Genomic DNA, 16,202 nt, shown 5'->3' with positions numbered 1-16,202 from the left:
CAACAACCTGAGTATCAGTAGGCTTAGGAACAAGGTCCCAAGTATGATTCAATTTTAAAGCGTTTATTTCTTCTTCCATAGCTTTCCTCCACCCTTGATGAGAAAGTGCCTACTTAGGAAGAGCAATAGAGGATAATGACAAACAAAAAGCTTGAAAGGAGGTGGACAATTTATTATACGATACAAAATGGGAGATAGGGTGATTGGTACAAAACCGTTTACCTTTCCGAACAGCAATAGGTTGATCAAGATTAGAGTCCGGAGAGATGGAAGAATCTCCAGGCGTTGAAGCGACTGGTGGAAGTGGCAAGGCTGGGTTTACTACTTTAGTCGTTGGAACATGATTAACTACTCTTTTCTGGCGACGAGTATAGACACAAAGAGCTGGTGGGATGTCAGAATAAAAAACTGGAGTTGGAAGAACAGACTCTTGAAGAATAGAGTACTCAAAACTACTGTCTTCCTGGGAATAATAAGGAACATCCTCAAATAAAGTTACATTTGCACACACATTGTTTACAAAGAGTTGGACTGTAATATTTTATCTCTTTTGAGTGCGAGAATAACCTAAGAAAATACATTTGTGAGCACGAGGATCAAGTTTGTCTCGTCTTGGGCTTAGATTATGAACAAAACAGACACACCCAAACACCTTTCGAGGAATGGAAAAAGGTTTTTTGTCAGGAAACATCATTTGGAAGGGTGATTTTCCTTGAAGGACCTTAGAAGGCATGCGGTTTAAAAGATAAGCAGGAACCGGAACTTCATCTGCCCAAAAATGTTTTGGAACATGCATTTGAATTATTAAGGCACAAGCGATAGCTAGGAGTGGGCCATTCTTCCGTTCAACAACTCCATTTTGTTGAGGGGTATCAACACAAGATGTTTGATGCATAATGCCCCTCGACTCACGAAACTTTTGAAAAACAAGAAGTGTATATTCAAGGGCATTGTCAGTTCTAAGAATTAGTAATTTTGCATCAAACTGATTTTGAATTTCATCATTAAAGGATTGAAAAACAGAGAATACTTGAGATCTATCTTTAAGAATATAAACCTAAGTTAAACGTGAATAATCATCAATAAATGACACAAAATAACGAGCACCAAATAAACCAGTAGTACGAGCTGGTCCCCAAACATCCGAATGTACTAACTCAAAAGGTTTTAAACTTTTATTATCAAAACGAGACTTAAAAGTAGCCCGACGATGTTTACTAAGTTGGCAAGTAGTACAATTAAACTTAGCAAAATCAACTAAAGGAGGGACCAAGGCTCGAAGACTATTTGAAGAGGGATGTCCAAGGCGGCAATGCCATTGGTAAGCTGAAGAGGAGGTGGAATGTAGAGTTGTCAGAGCAGTAGTTGACTGGAAGTAGTAAAGACATCCTTCTCAAATCCCCCACCAATCGTCTTCTTTGTCTTTGAGATCTTGAAAGACACAACGGGAAGGAGAAAAAGTAACTGAGCAATTTAAATTTGATATGATTTTGTGAACTGACAATAAATTGAATGAAAATTGAGGGATATATAAAACTGATGAAAAAGTGAGACACGAAGTACGGAAGGCACAAATTCTATGAACAGGTGAATTGGCACCATTCATTGTGGTAACCGATGGTGAGAAAACATGAGAAATATCAAAAAGAAGAGATGGGTTACTTGTCATGTGATCAGATGCCCCTGAATCAATGATCCAAGGTGTAGAAGAGGAAGCATTGAGACATGTATTACCTGAAGTAATGATAGTAGTGGTGGAGGAGGGCTGATTTGCACGCTCACGCTTTACCAGAGAATCATATTCGGCATTGGAGAGAATGACTTGTTCATTCACAAGAGTGGGAGTAGTCTCCTCAGAAATTGAAGCTTGATTAGCCCAAGTTGTTTTGCCTTGAAGAGCCCAGTAGAAGTCAACATAGTGATTGTTTCGGCCACAATGAGTACACTTTTGCTGCCGCAACCCCCTCTGCTGCCACGAGTACTACGGCCTGCGTTGGAAGGACCTCTGCTCCCTCGTCCTCCACAGAAAGTATCATGTTGCTCATTAGGAACAACAAGAGTAGAGTGGTTGTCCTTCTCAATCACAAGGGCATGAATAGATGCTCTTCGAAATCGAGCAAAAGTCTCACTTGCTGTGGGTATCTCCTTGACAAACAATTTGCGAACTGATCGGAGCTAGTTCGGGTTTAAGTCCAGATAAAAATTTTGCCACCCGAAACTTGTCCCTATGCCCTTTTTGTTGTTCTATGTCTGTAGTCAATGGTTGTTAGACTTTCCATTCTTACCACATGCCCTTCAATTCTAAGTAATAATCTTCAATAGAACGATCTCCCTATTGGAGATTAAAAATATCTTGGTGCAACTGATAAATACGAGAAATATTCTTCTCTGAAGAATACATGTCCTTGAGATTTTCCCAGATATCTTTGGCATATTCTAGGAATGACACGTTGTTGAAGATCTCAGGCTTCAAGTTGTTCCATAATCAAGTCATAGTCTGAATAAGACTAAACAAAATAAATAAAGAAATAATAAAAAGGGATCGATTTCCGCTCTGATACCATGTTGAAAGAGAGAGAGAGAGAGAAATAAAATATATAAAAACGTATATCTTATTGAGTGAGTAATACAATAATACAGTGGTGTTTATGTTAGAATCGGGATTCTACGTAGGATCGATGAGGGCTTCATAGGATCGGAATTGTAGGATTGGATCGAGAATCGGAAGATTTTATGAAACTATTAGAAAAGTAACTCAAACTAACTTTCTAAATCAAACATTTTCAATATAAATAGAGAATAAGGCTAAATAACCAATTCAGACACTAACAAAATTAATTAACCTTAAAAGTGCTAAGACACGTGACAAATACTAAATATCAATTTCTTGATTTCAACAAAAAATCAGCATAACAATCATGCAAAAACGTAAAGAAGAAATTAAAGTAAAGCCTAGTATAGAGTGAAAAGTACAATTTATTTGCCTAATTGTTTGAGCAATTTAGTTGAAAAGTTTGCTTTTCGGTTAAAAAAAAACAAAGAACAAAATTGTGATAGAAAGAACAACGGAATGAAAATGAAGTCTTTCTTTATTTTTGTTTTAGAATTGACAAAGAATAGGTGGAAAAATAGAATTCTTTATGTTCATTGTACTGAAAAAGAAAGAAGAAAAGAGAAATTAAGAAGAATAGAAAAAAATAGAGGAAATTTTAAACGATTTAAAATTTAGAGATCATCTCTACATTTGACGTTCATTTTTTTGTTTTTATTTTATTTTATTAATGTAATTAAGCTAATGAGTTGGACTTTATATTTAAAATTATTAAATTTATTAGTCCAAAATTAATTGGAGGCCAAATAAATTTGGAAGAAGAACAAAATAACACATTTTAGTAGAATCAGTAGGATCGTAAGATTCTATGAGATTCTACGATCCCACTCCCGATTCTACAGATCCTACTGAGATTCTACTTTTCAGAGATTTTACAAGGGATCGAAATCGTTTTGGCAATTTAGGATCGTAGAATCATAAGATTCTAAGATCCAGAATCGGGATTTTAACAACTATTATATAGAAGAAGTTACGGGAGTAGGTGAGTGGAGAACAAGTAAACCATATACATGGTAATTCTATATATGGTAATGAGGGGTAGGTGACAACTCATACAATACTGTACAACACCCTTCATACATATGTTTAAACAATGTAGATGAAAGAATCAACAATGTCTCCTCAGACCATAAAAAGAAACAACTATGTCAACTCTAACCATTTCTGAATAGGTGGTGCCAAACTCGCAACACCTTTATTGAGGTCGGACCACCCACCCTACCTGACACATCTCGAATGGGTGTTGTCATGTCACTTTATACCATTCCCGATTGTGTGGTGTCGAACTCACAATGCCCTCATTGCAGTCGGACCATCTTGGCTCTGATACCAAGTAGAAATATAAAAAGAAGAAAAATGAGAGAATTGTGTAAAGGCTTGAATGAGATTATCACTCATTCACAGCTAGTATTTATAGATAAAAAGAGCACATGCTCGTATTACAAGAAAGGAAATTAAATCAAATCTAAATCAAATCACAACATATTCTATGGCTATTCTATATAAAATCAAATCTCTGCTAATACGATAAGTAATTCCATAAATCGTGGCTATCATATCTGCTAACAATTACCCTAAAATTGAATCATTAAAAAAAATAAAAAAATAAAAAAACCATAAAATTATCATATCTGCTAACAATTACCCTAAAATTAAATCATTAAAAAAAAAAAAAATTATCCCTAATTTACAAAATTCTTAATTCTATTTCTCTTCTCCTCTTTTTCCAAAGTAACTCTAAAACAGATGCAACTTCCTCCAGTATATCACTAGCAGTCCTCAAGTACGGCATGCAGCTTTTTGTTTGTTTCAAAGCCGTTTTTGCGGGGCATACTAATCCCACTACATACCACAACACTGGGCAGCTTGCCTGAATGCCTAGTCTTTCTTGTCGCCAACTTAATGCTGTTAGAACCTGCAAGAGTGAAGAAAGGCTGAGTGGAAGGGGGCAGTCAGCTGGCTGCTCCTCGGCCACGCCCCACTGCTTATAGATACAAGATACTCTATTTAAATTCTACAATAGGAAATTGCACACTGTTAGCCAATACACGTATCGGAACATGGGTACATGATATTGAATGTCATCCAGGTCAAGACACAAATGGATTGTCAGGAATGGTAGATGGAACAAGGATGCATAGTAGGCTTAAAACTCGACACAAATTGGATGCACTGCAGCCGAGCTTTCCTCTACTACTTCCTGGAGAAACCTCCTTCAATTGATTGTCAGTAGGTAGGTCGGTAAGAAAGTCAGATGCCTCTCCTACAGGCCGAAATGTTTCCTTTTGAATAGATGCAGTTCTCCCCATAAAAAAAGAGTGAGCACTGGGCTGAGGAAGAGTTATGGAGCCTAAAATGGAAAGTACGCTGATGGGACTAGGCATAGTATGTGTAATGTGTGTGAACATGTCTCGTTCCCCATCACTAATAGGATTTAATTATGATTCAACAAGGATAGTAGAGAATTGATATTTCATTTAAGAAACCTGTAAGAAATGTGAAAAATTCTGGAAACTGAATCCCAAAGTGAGTGAGTTCGAGAACTTTCCAAGTTACACAGCAATGTATTTAGGCATGTATGTGTGTTTAGTTGGGTGTATTTGAATGTTCCGACTAGTAATTTTTCCTATCAAGTTGTGACCATAGGACCTACCTAATTAACTTCTTCACTTCTAAAGAAACAGTTACAATTATGCTTGCTACTCTTGCTTTACACTAATTAGAAATGCTTGTTTTTTCCAAGGCATGGGAGGAATCTTCGAATGAAAGCCTTCTGCAAATTCAGCTTCTTACTGCTCTAAAGAACTTTGTGACTGCACTTGGTTATCAGTCATCCATTTGTTATAACATGCTGCTGCCCATTTTACAATGTGGAATTGACATAAATGGCCCAGATGAACTTCTTGAAGACAGCATGCTGGTTAGCAATTCATTGTGTTCTTATTCTGATTTTTCTCCAAATGATTACCATCATTTTCAAAAGTACCATGCTAACGCAAGTGATGTAATCATGCAGTTATGGGAAGCCACACTTTCTAATGCCCCCTCAATTGTGCCTCAACTAATGGGTTATTTCCCATGTCTACTGAAAATCTTGGAAAGAAGTTTTGATCATTTAAAGGTGAAAATTTTCTAGAGTGTAATTTATTTGACTTGTGTATTGCATCATTTCCTAGAAGTATGCTGTGCATTTTATATTATCCTGACTTCCACTGATTTTGAACTATAGGTTGCTGCCAATATCATTGAAGACTACATAGTTTTGGGTGGAATGGATTTTCTAAATATGCATGCTTCTATTGTTCCTAAACTTCTTGATCTGGTTGTTGAAAATGTAAACGATAGGGGGTTGCTCTCAGTTCTTCACATCATTGAAATTCTAATTCAGGTACCTGGTTTTACACTTGCTACGATTAGTATCAGAATAACATTTGTGGCAGATTTTGATGTCTCATGTGAAGCAAATTATTACATTGCCCTTACATGGCGTTTGAAATGGATTCTTTTGGTTCAATTATACGTATATGGAGTTCATCATCCGCCTTTTTCCGTGGAAGGATTACCTTTTGGGTTCTTCTCTAATAATGTCAACCTACCAAAAGAAATTGTTAGAAATGTGGCTAAAATTCATTTGTTAAAGGCATGTGTTTTTTGTTGATTGGTTAGCTGTATGTGGTTCCCTGTAATTGGTCTTAGTGACGTGGTTGTTGTGATTAACTAAGCAAATGGAATTGATAAGTAATGGACAGCTAAGACAACTGAAATGATGGACCAGTCAAAGATTGAGTTACTTAGTGGCTAAGGAATGTTAGACGGCAAGGAAAAGTAAGGGTGGAGGAAGCTCACCTATAAATATAGGTGCATGGCGATGAAGGAAGGTAGAGGAGGGGATAAATATGTGAGAGAGAATAAAAAAGAGAGATTAGGGTGGGTGTGAGGGTAGAGAGATGTAGTCTCGTAGAAGTGTGTGTGTCTGTGTGTGTGTGTGTGTGTGTGTGTGTGGGGGGGGGGGGGGGGGGGGTGATTCTCTATCGTTGCAATATCTCTTCTGTACTAATGACTAGTGGAATCTCTTCCAGGTGGAGCCTATTGAAGATTTAATGGAGGAAAATCTTTCAGTAATTGATGTTGTTTCCTGTTATTGAAGATTTGGTGTTACTAGAGGAATCAATGGAGAAAAATCCTCCTTGTTTCCTATTTTTGTGGAAAAATACGAGTTAGTCTCCTTGATTAGTGGGAGGCTAGCACTAGAATTGTGTAAATATTTGTTTCCTAGAGTTTAGGGATTTGATTGATAGAGAATCAGGGATTCCTGATTATAGGGTTTTCAAAATTTAGTTAGTTGCTAATTTTTCTCACTGTAATTTCTTATATATAGCCCAACAGAGGCTCTTGTAAAAAGATTAACAGATTCAATGGAATTGAATTCATTTCACCACATGGTATCAGAGTCGTAAGGCTTGGATTTCCTAAAAAAAAAAAAAAAAATGGATTTCCTGAAAAAAAAAAAAAAAAAAAATTATTTATTTATTTATTTATTTTCTGTTCAGGCCTTCATAGCTTATTTTCTCTGTGACTTGCCTTCATCGCAGTCATTCTCTGGTAATTTCTTTTGCCAATTTTTGCATAACCCTTCTGTCCGGCCTTCATAGTCGATTGTTGAAGAATGTCAGAAACTACTGTTCAATCATCCCAATCACCCGAGGAAGAGCAGGTTCAGCGCTCCACAAGTGAACTGCAGAATATTCAACCGGCATACCGACTTAATGGAAGAAACTACTTGAAATGGTCTCAATTGGTTCGAACTTTTCTGAAAGGAAAAGGGAAATTAAGTCACTTGCTGGGAACGAGACCAAAGAAAGGTGATGCAAATTTTGAAGCGTGGGACGAGGAGGACTCAATGGTCATGTCCTGGTTGTGGAATTCCATGACACCTGAAATTAGCGATACATGCATGTTCCTACCAACTGGCGAAGGCCATCTGGGACGCTCTCAACCAGACTTACTCCAAGGTTCATGATGCGGCGCAAGTATACGAAATCAAGACAAAGACAGCGTCTACAAAACAGGGGAACAAGTCCGTGATTGAGTATGCCAATTTTCTTCAAAACCAGTGGCAAGAATAGGATTACTACCAAGTGATTGATTTGAAGTGCAGTGAATGCACTGTAATTATAAAAAATTTCATTGAAAAAGATCGAGTTTATGATTTTCTCGCTGGCCTAAACTCTGAATTTGATCAAGTCAGAATTCAAATTTGGGGAAGGAGGAGGTACCATCTCTTAATGAGGTGATTTCATTGATTTGGGCTGAAGAGAGTCGGAGAGGAATCATGCTTGAACCTCAGTCGATTGACAGCTCAGCACTCGTAGCCTCTGCTGACAAGAAGCGGGGTTTCCTGTAGAACAGCCGCAAAATGCTGAACATGGAAAGGCGGAATTATTGAAGGGGGCAAACCGAGACAATCTCTGGTGTACGTATTGTAAAAAGTCGCGACATACCAGGGATCTTTGTTGGAAATTACACGGGAAACCACCCACATCCAGCCAAGAATGGGAAAACAAAGGAGGACAGTAGCAACGACAACAAGTGCAAGTCCATATGACCTCACAGGTGGGTCAGGACCAGACAAAAGAATATGGAGGATTCGACAGTGAAGATATAGAGAAGTTAAGAAACCTGCTGGGAACCTTGAGAAACCATCTTCTGGTGCTTGTTCTTTAGCCCTCTCAGGTGAGTCTTTATTCTCCTTTGGATTAAATGTTTCTGATAAATTGTTTGTGGATTCATGGATAATAGACTCAGGAGCCACAGACCACATGACACATGCCTCAAACCAGTTCATCACTTATATCCCATGTCCTAGCAATAGGAAAATCACTGTTGCTGATGGAACCACAACCACGGTTGTTGGTGTAGGAGATATCCATATCACCCCTAGTCTTGTTCTTAAAAATATTCTACATGTTCCTAAATTGTTCGCTAACCTTGTGTTCATTCAAAAGCTTACTAGAGAGTTACATTGTCATGTTACGTTTTATCCCTCTTACTGTGAATTTCAGGACCAGGATTCGGGGAGGAGGATTGGACGTGCTAAGGAAAAGGAAGGACTCTACTACCTTGAGACACCGAGCCTTCCGAGTATGATCAAGACAAATTTATCCTCTTCGTTTCTCTCTTCTTCCAATAAAGATGTCATATGGTTGCATCATTTTCGTCTCGGACATCTGTCTTTTGCAATTCTAAAAATTATGTTTCCTTGTTTGTTTAAGGGATTAAATATTGGAACATTTCATTGTGATATTTGTGTGTATGCAAAACACACTCGTGTAGCTTTTCCCATTAGCAATAAAAGAAGTTCCTCCCCTTTTTATTTAATTCACAGTGATATATGGGGACCCTCTATAGTCCCAAATGTTTCTAGTTCACGGTGGTTTGTGTCCTTTATCGATGATTGCACTAGAGTCCCTTGGATATTTTTACTCAAAAACAAATCAGATGTGAGTAATATCTTTCTCAATTTCCATACAATGATCCGCAATCAATTTGGTTCCAAAATAAAGAGGTTTAGGTCTGATAATGCGAGGGATTACTTCAATCAAGTCTTGTCACCCTTCTTTCAAAAGGAAGGAATTATTCATGAGTCATCTTGCATTAATACTCCACAACAAAACGGAATAGCCGAAAGGAAAAACGTTCATCTCCTAAACACTACTAGAGCACTCTTGTTTCATCAAAATGTACCAAAACACAATTGGGGGGAAGCAGTACTGCCTACATCATAAACAGACTTCCTTCACGGGTTTTAGGGTCAAGAAGTCCAATGGAAGCCCTTTCTAAATTCTACCCCGACCTTCGTGCCACAAACAACCTTACCCCTAGGATATTTGGGTGCACTTCATTTGTTCATGTCCATAGCAACAACTGGGGAAAATTAGATCCTAGAGCCATTAACTGTGTGTTTGTAGGATACTCGTCCACACAAAAAGGTTACAAATGTTTTCATCCTCCTACCAGGAAACTCTATATCTCAGCTGATGTCACATTTGCGGAAGGGAAACCGTATTTTATTGAACCTTATTTTCAGGGGGAGTCATTTATCATGGAAGATAAGGATTTTTTCCAGCTCACTTTACTGTCTTCGTCTCATTCACCATCTCTCTTACCTGTATCAAACACTCAATCTAACTCAGTACCTGAGTCTGAATCTCCTGTTTTATCACCTATGTCTCCTGTTGTGTCTTCTGTGAAGGATAATACGATTCTTGATCACGTACGATATAGGAAAGGGAAGGTGTACTCGAGGAAGCAAGGTCCAGCTCCTTATCCGGTGCAGGCCCAAACCTCCAACCTGACTCCTGAGAATGAGGTAACGGTATCTGAACCTACTCCACTTATAGAACACCAGCTCCCTAGACCTCAAATAACTGACCAAGATTTGCCCATAGCCTTAAGGAAAGGAACTCGAGAGTGTACCAAACGACCATTATACCCGCTGTCTCATTATGTATCCTTCAAGAAATTCTCACCAGCCCATAGGAGTTTTCTCACGAGTCTAAATGAAATCTCTATTCCAAACACTTTATTTGAGGCATTATCCAATGAAAAATGGAGGAAAACAATGAGAGTTGAGATGGATGCATTGGAAAAAAATGGGACGTGGGAGGTGGTTGATCTACCAAAAGGAAAGAAGGCAGTGGGTGTAAGTGGGTTTTTACCTTGAAATATAAGGCTGATGGATCATTAGAGTGCTACAAAGCAAGGCAAGGTGCTAAGGGGTACACTCAGACATATGGAGTTGATTACCAAGAGACCTTCGCTCCAGTTGCAAAAATGAACACTGTGAGGATGTTGTCATTAACAGCTAATTTTAATTGGGAATTATAGTAGTACGATGTGAAGAACGCCTTTCTCCATGGTAACCTGGAAAGAAGAAATCTATATGAGCATCCCACCAGGATTTAGAGGAGTTGAAGGGAACAAGGTATGCAAGTTAAGGAAAGCATTATACGATTTAAAACAATCGCCCCGTGCATGGTTTGGGAGATTTACTAAGGTGATGTTAGGTACAGGATACAAGCAAAGTCGGGGAGATCACACTCTTTTCATCAAACACTCGGTGATAATCACGACCTTGACAGTTTATGTGGACGATATAATTATGACTGGAAATGATGAGAAGGAGAAGCAAGCCTTGAAATAATGTTTAATCAAAGAATTCGAGATAAAAGATTTGGGGAGATTGAAGTATTTTCTAGGGATAGAAGTGGCTCATTCTAGACAAGGTATCTTTATCTCGCAGCAAAAGTATGTCATCGCTTCTTAAGGAAACAGGAATGCTCGCAAGCAAACCAGCTGCAATACCTATAGAGCTGAACCATAGACTTGGAGAGGCTATTGGAGATCAAGCAGTAGATAGAGAGATGTACCAGAGATTAGTTGGAAAACTCATCTATCTTGCCCACACCCGGCCGAACATAGCATATTCTGTTAGCGTCATCAACCAATTCATGCATGATCCCAAGGAGATTCATCTTCAAGCTGCCTACCGTGTGCTTCATTTACTTGAAAACTAATCCTGGTAAGGGGATAATGTTCAAGAGAAACTTTGAGTTTGTCCTTGAAGCCTACACAGATGCAGATTACGCAGGGTCCCATATGGATCGGAGGTCTACTTTAGGTTATTGTACATTCTTTGGAGGCAATTTGGTAACATGGTGAAGCAAGAAGCAAATTGTTGTAGCCCGGTCAAGTGCAGAAGCCGAGTTTAGAGCAATGGCACAAGGTGTCTGAGTTGTTATGGCTGAAGATTATACTGGAAGACTTGAAGATTAAATGGAGTGGGCCAACGAGACTCTATTGTGACAATAAATCAACAATCAACATTGCATATAATCTAGTGCAACACGACCGAACTAAGTACATCGAGATAGACAGGCATTTTATCAAGGAAAAACTAGAAAGCTGATTAATTTGCACACCATACATTCCCACGGAGGTCAAATGGCAGATGTTCTTACAAAGGGGCTCAATTGTGTTGTCTTCCAATAGATTATTTCCAAGCTGGGAATGATTGACACCAATTCACCAGCTTGAGGGGGAGTGTGGAAAAATACAAGTTAGTCTCCTTGATTAGTGGTAGGTTAGCACTAGAATTATGTAAATATTTGTTTCCTAGAGTTTAGGGATTTGTGTAAATATTTGTTTCCTTGAGTTTAGGGATTTGATTGATAGAGAATCAGGGATTCCTGATTATAGGGTTTTCAAAATTTATTTAGTTGCTGATTTTTCTCTCTATAATTTTTTTTATATAGCCCAACAGAGGCTCTTGTAAAAAGATTAATAGATTCAATATAATTGAATTCATTCCACCACAATTTTATATCTCTTTCCATTCTCATAATTTCTTCTCTTATATAAAAGAGCCTCCACCATTGTATTGTGTATGAGTTAAGAGATTATAATAAAAGTGATGTAGCTTGTTGGGCTCTTTGTGCCGTGGATGTATGCCGTAGTGGTTGAACCATAAATATCTTTGTGTTTTTCTCGTTTAATTTCTCTTCACATATGTTTTATACTTTACAACATGGTATCAAAGCCTAATTTCTCTTCTTAGGTTCGGACCCCTATTTTGGGGTATTCCCTTAGCATCTAAAATGTTGCTAAGGGTTTCTCAGTGCTATTTGTAACTTGTTTGGGTTGCCGGTTTGTTCGGCAATAATGTTTTTCGCCTTTATCGTGTCTCCGACAGTTTTTATTGACTTGTTTGGGATGCTGGTGTGTTCGGTAGCATTGTCTTCTTCTTTGCCGTGTCTCCAGCAGTTTTTATCGACTTGTTTGGGCTGCCGGTGCGTTCGGTAGCATTGTTTTCGCCTTTGTCGTGTCTTCGGTAATTTTTGTTTGACTTATTTGGGCTGCCGGTGTGTTCGGTATCATTGTTCTTCGCCTTTTTTCGTCTTTCTTCATCATTCGCACTTCTTGTTACTCGTCATCTCAATAGCAAGGTTGGCATTCATGCTCCAACTTGAGGGGGAGTATTGAAGATTTAATGGAGGAATCAGTGGAGTAAAATCTTTTAATAATTGATGTTTCCTATTATTGAAGATTTGGTGTTACTAGAGGAATCAGTAGAGAAAAATCCTCCTTGTTTCCTATTTTCTATCTTTTTCCATTCTCATAATTTCTTCTCCTATATAAAGGAGCCTCAAACATTGTATTGTGTATGAGTTGAGAGATTATAATAAAAGTGATGTAGCCCTTTGGGCTCTTTGTGCCGTGGATGCAGGCCCTAGTGGCTGAACCACATAATATCTGTGTTTTTCTCGTTTAATTTCTCTTTACATATGTTTTATACTTTCCAACAGAGCCGAACCACGTTAAATATTGTGTGTATTTATGTGTTTGTATTTTTATACGTTGTGTGATGTTCAGATCTCTAGTTATTGAGTGTGCGCTTCTGCTGTGCTGAACGAAGGAGGGGTTAATTCCTAACAAATTGGTATCAGAGCCAGGTTACGTGCACATGAGCAGTGCATCTGGGAACGGGACATGCCAACAATGGCGAGCGTTGAGGAGTCGGCGTGGGGAGGTGACTTGAGGTGCTGCCAAAGAGGGACCCTATCTATTGGGCGCGTACACTAGAGAGTTGTACAAGGAAGCAATGGAAGGCCGTGCTAGCGGGAGGCTGGGTAACTCGAGGGGAGTCGTTCTATGAACAGTCACAAAGTCGTCACGCTCGAGAGGAGTCCCTGTGTCGAGCTGTGTGTAGAGCTGAAGGTTCATCTTGAAAAGTTCAGTCATTGTTTTATAATGGAGGTCCAGAGAAGAAAAACAAAAAATACAAATGCATGATGGTTGGAGTGGTGAGCTTGCGGGAAGGTGGAGAATTTTAGCCAAGGTGGAGATTTGTTAGAAATGTGGCTAAAATTCATTGGTTAAAGGCATGTGTTTTTTGTTGATTGGTTAGCTATATGTGGTTCCCTGTAATTGGTCTTAGTGACGTGGTGGTTGTGATCAACTAAGCAAAAGGAATTGATAAGTAATGGACAGCTAAGACAGCCGAAATGATGGACCAGTCAAAGATTGAGTTACCTAGTGGCTAAGGAATGTCATGCGGCAAGGAAAAGTAAGGGTGAAGGAAGCTCGCCTATAAATATAGGTGCATGGCGATGAAGGAAGGTAGAGAAGAGGGGAGAAATATGTGAGTGCGAGAATAAAAAAGAGAGATTAGAGTGGGTGTGATATAGTTGTTAAAGGCTCAAGGCGCGCTAGGGCGCCAAATGCCTTCTGGAGCCTAAGCGCAAGATGCAGTATAAGGTGCGAGCCTGATTGAAGTAAGGCACGTGTATATAATAATGCATATTTAAATATATATATTATTATATATATTCATAATCAAACAGTAATTGCAGTTAATGTAAGTAGTGAACCATAAATTTATGAACTTTTTCAAATATTTCAGAAGGTTAAACAATAAGATATATGATATAGAACCTTTTAATTTACTAGTCATCAAGTAAAAAAGAAATGATATGAATAAATGATTAAAAAATACAAGGCGCGCCCCTTTTTTTAGCTTGGAGCCTACTAAAACGTGTGAGCCTGGTTGAAGGGGCCCGGCCCATAGTAGGCTGAGGCGCTCTAGCTGAGCCTTGACGAGCCTGGGGCTTTTTTGGAGCCTAGGCGCGCCTTTAACAACTACCGTGTGAGGGTAGAGAGATGTAGTCTCACAAAAATATGTGAGTGCGTGGGGATAGAGATGATTCTGTGTGGTGAACACCGATGGCAAGCGGAGGTCTCGTGGAGTGGTAGATCGTGAAGGGCTCGGGTATCTGACACCATGCCTGAGTATTGAGTGTGTGTGGACATGGTCCGGTGTTCGAAATCTATACCGGTGTAATTTCTGATGAGACAGTGTGTGTGTGTGTATATTCTCTACCGTTGTAATATCTCTTTCGTAATAATGAAGAGTGGAATCTCCTCTCTATGGACGTAGGGCCAGGTGGAGCTGAACCACGTTAAATATTGTGTGTTTGTATTTTTGTATTTTTGTACGTTGTGCGATGTTCAGATCTCCAGTTATTGTGCGTGTGCTTCCACTGTGCCGAACGAAGGAAGGGTTAATTCCTAACAGAAATAATGTCATAAAGTTCAGTATCATCTATTGTGATGATTTCATACTAATGCTAAAAGATATGGAAAAGAAAATGAAGTGGTTCCCTTTTTCAGAAAATCAAATGCACCATTTCAATTTTGAAGGTTGAACATTTGATGTGGCTCCAGTTTATATTCTTTGATTTTAATCAATAGTAATTTATATTTGCTTCTTCTGCTTTGCAGTGTTTCCCTGTGGAGGTACCCCAATTGATCAGCAGTACTCTTCAGGTAATAATGATTGTCTTATTTGTTTCAGTTTCAATAATTTTGTTTTTGTGTGCCCACAATTGTGGGGCCATTCTGCTTTTTTTAGACAGTTTCACATATTTGGTTTTTTTGCTGGTTCTTGCTAGAAATTAATCATTATATGCTTGACCGGAGGAGATGACCATGATCCTTCTAAGACAGCTGTAAAGGCCTCTTCAGCAGCCATCTTAGCAAGGATTTTGGTAATGAATACCAATTACCTTGCTCAATTAACATCAGAATCATCACTGGTGTTATCCCTGCAGAAGGCGGGTTTCTCAACCGAAGAAAACGTGCTTCTTTGTCTGGTGGACATATGGCTTGACAAGGTCAGTGGAACTTTCATCTCCAAGACAAGGATATTCTTCACACTGACTGATGTTTTCTGCCCTTTTTGTTCTCTTAAATGTTTAAGCATGTATATATGTCCTGAAATACCTATAAATTGCATTGCCATATATATGGTGAATTTTTGTCTTAAAATCTGGGCCTAAAACGTAATTAAAAAACCAGCTCGTGTGGAGTTGTCTATACAACATGTTAGTCTTCTTTAGGCTCCTAGGTTTGGATTCAAGGAGTGGAGTATAGAATGCAATCGGTTTATAATGCTATCCTTTTATTATTTTACGTTCTTTTTAGTATTTAAATGTTTCATGAAATGGGAATGTGATACTTAACATGGGGATTCCTTATTTCTAGGTAGGAATTCCTTATTTCTAGTCTCTACCTCTTTCTCTAGTAAAACAACAATCCGTCATTCTAAAATTCTTAAACATTGGCCTTCAAGATTAGAATTTATTAAAGATCGTACAGACAAGTTATATTTTTAGGGATTGTTCTATTTCTGAAATAAGCTGTATTAGATATATATTATGCAGAGTATACATGTGTATGTGTGTGTATTCTCATTCATAGTGAATTCAGAACTATTTAAATATATTTGCTAGAGTGATTCTGCTAATGGCAAATTCAGAATAATATGGAAAATCTGCAAATGAGTGTTATCAATATGAGAGAGAGAGAGAGAGAGAGAGAGAGGTTGGGACATGTGCATTTTTGCATTGTCAGATCAAGTACTATATGATTACTGTTAATGTGGGCTCTATATGCATACTGGATCCAGAGTAGACTGAGTGAGGTAGAAGTCTAGACAAACTTGAGAGAGAGATAGGATGGCATTGTGCAAGTT

General features: G+C 38.4%; 1 protein-coding gene across 1 annotated transcript in view; it reads left to right on the top strand.

The window, feature by feature from the left end:
• The window catches only part of LOC132279029 (uncharacterized), a 102,387-nt gene that overhangs the window by 75,297 nt on the left and 10,888 nt on the right, over window positions 1-16,202 (top strand). Inside the window, exons 15-19 of the mRNA XM_059780943.1 lie at window positions 5,355-5,531; window positions 5,628-5,732; window positions 5,841-5,999; window positions 14,951-14,995; window positions 15,121-15,342. Of these exons, the coding sequence (XP_059636926.1) occupies window positions 5,355-5,531; window positions 5,628-5,732; window positions 5,841-5,999; window positions 14,951-14,995; window positions 15,121-15,342 (708 nt within the window). The remainder of the gene's footprint in view (window positions 1-5,354; window positions 5,532-5,627; window positions 5,733-5,840; window positions 6,000-14,950; window positions 14,996-15,120; window positions 15,343-16,202) is intronic.

The sequence above is a fragment of the Cornus florida genome, unplaced genomic scaffold (assembly GCF_030987335.1).
Source record: "Cornus florida cultivar Cherokee Brave unplaced genomic scaffold, ASM3098733v1 CherokeeBrave_3.0.0_Hap2_Chr10, whole genome shotgun sequence".
Lineage (NCBI taxonomy): Eukaryota > Viridiplantae > Streptophyta > Magnoliopsida > Cornales > Cornaceae > Cornus > Cornus florida.
This window is presented reverse-complemented; position numbering and strand designations above follow the sequence as displayed.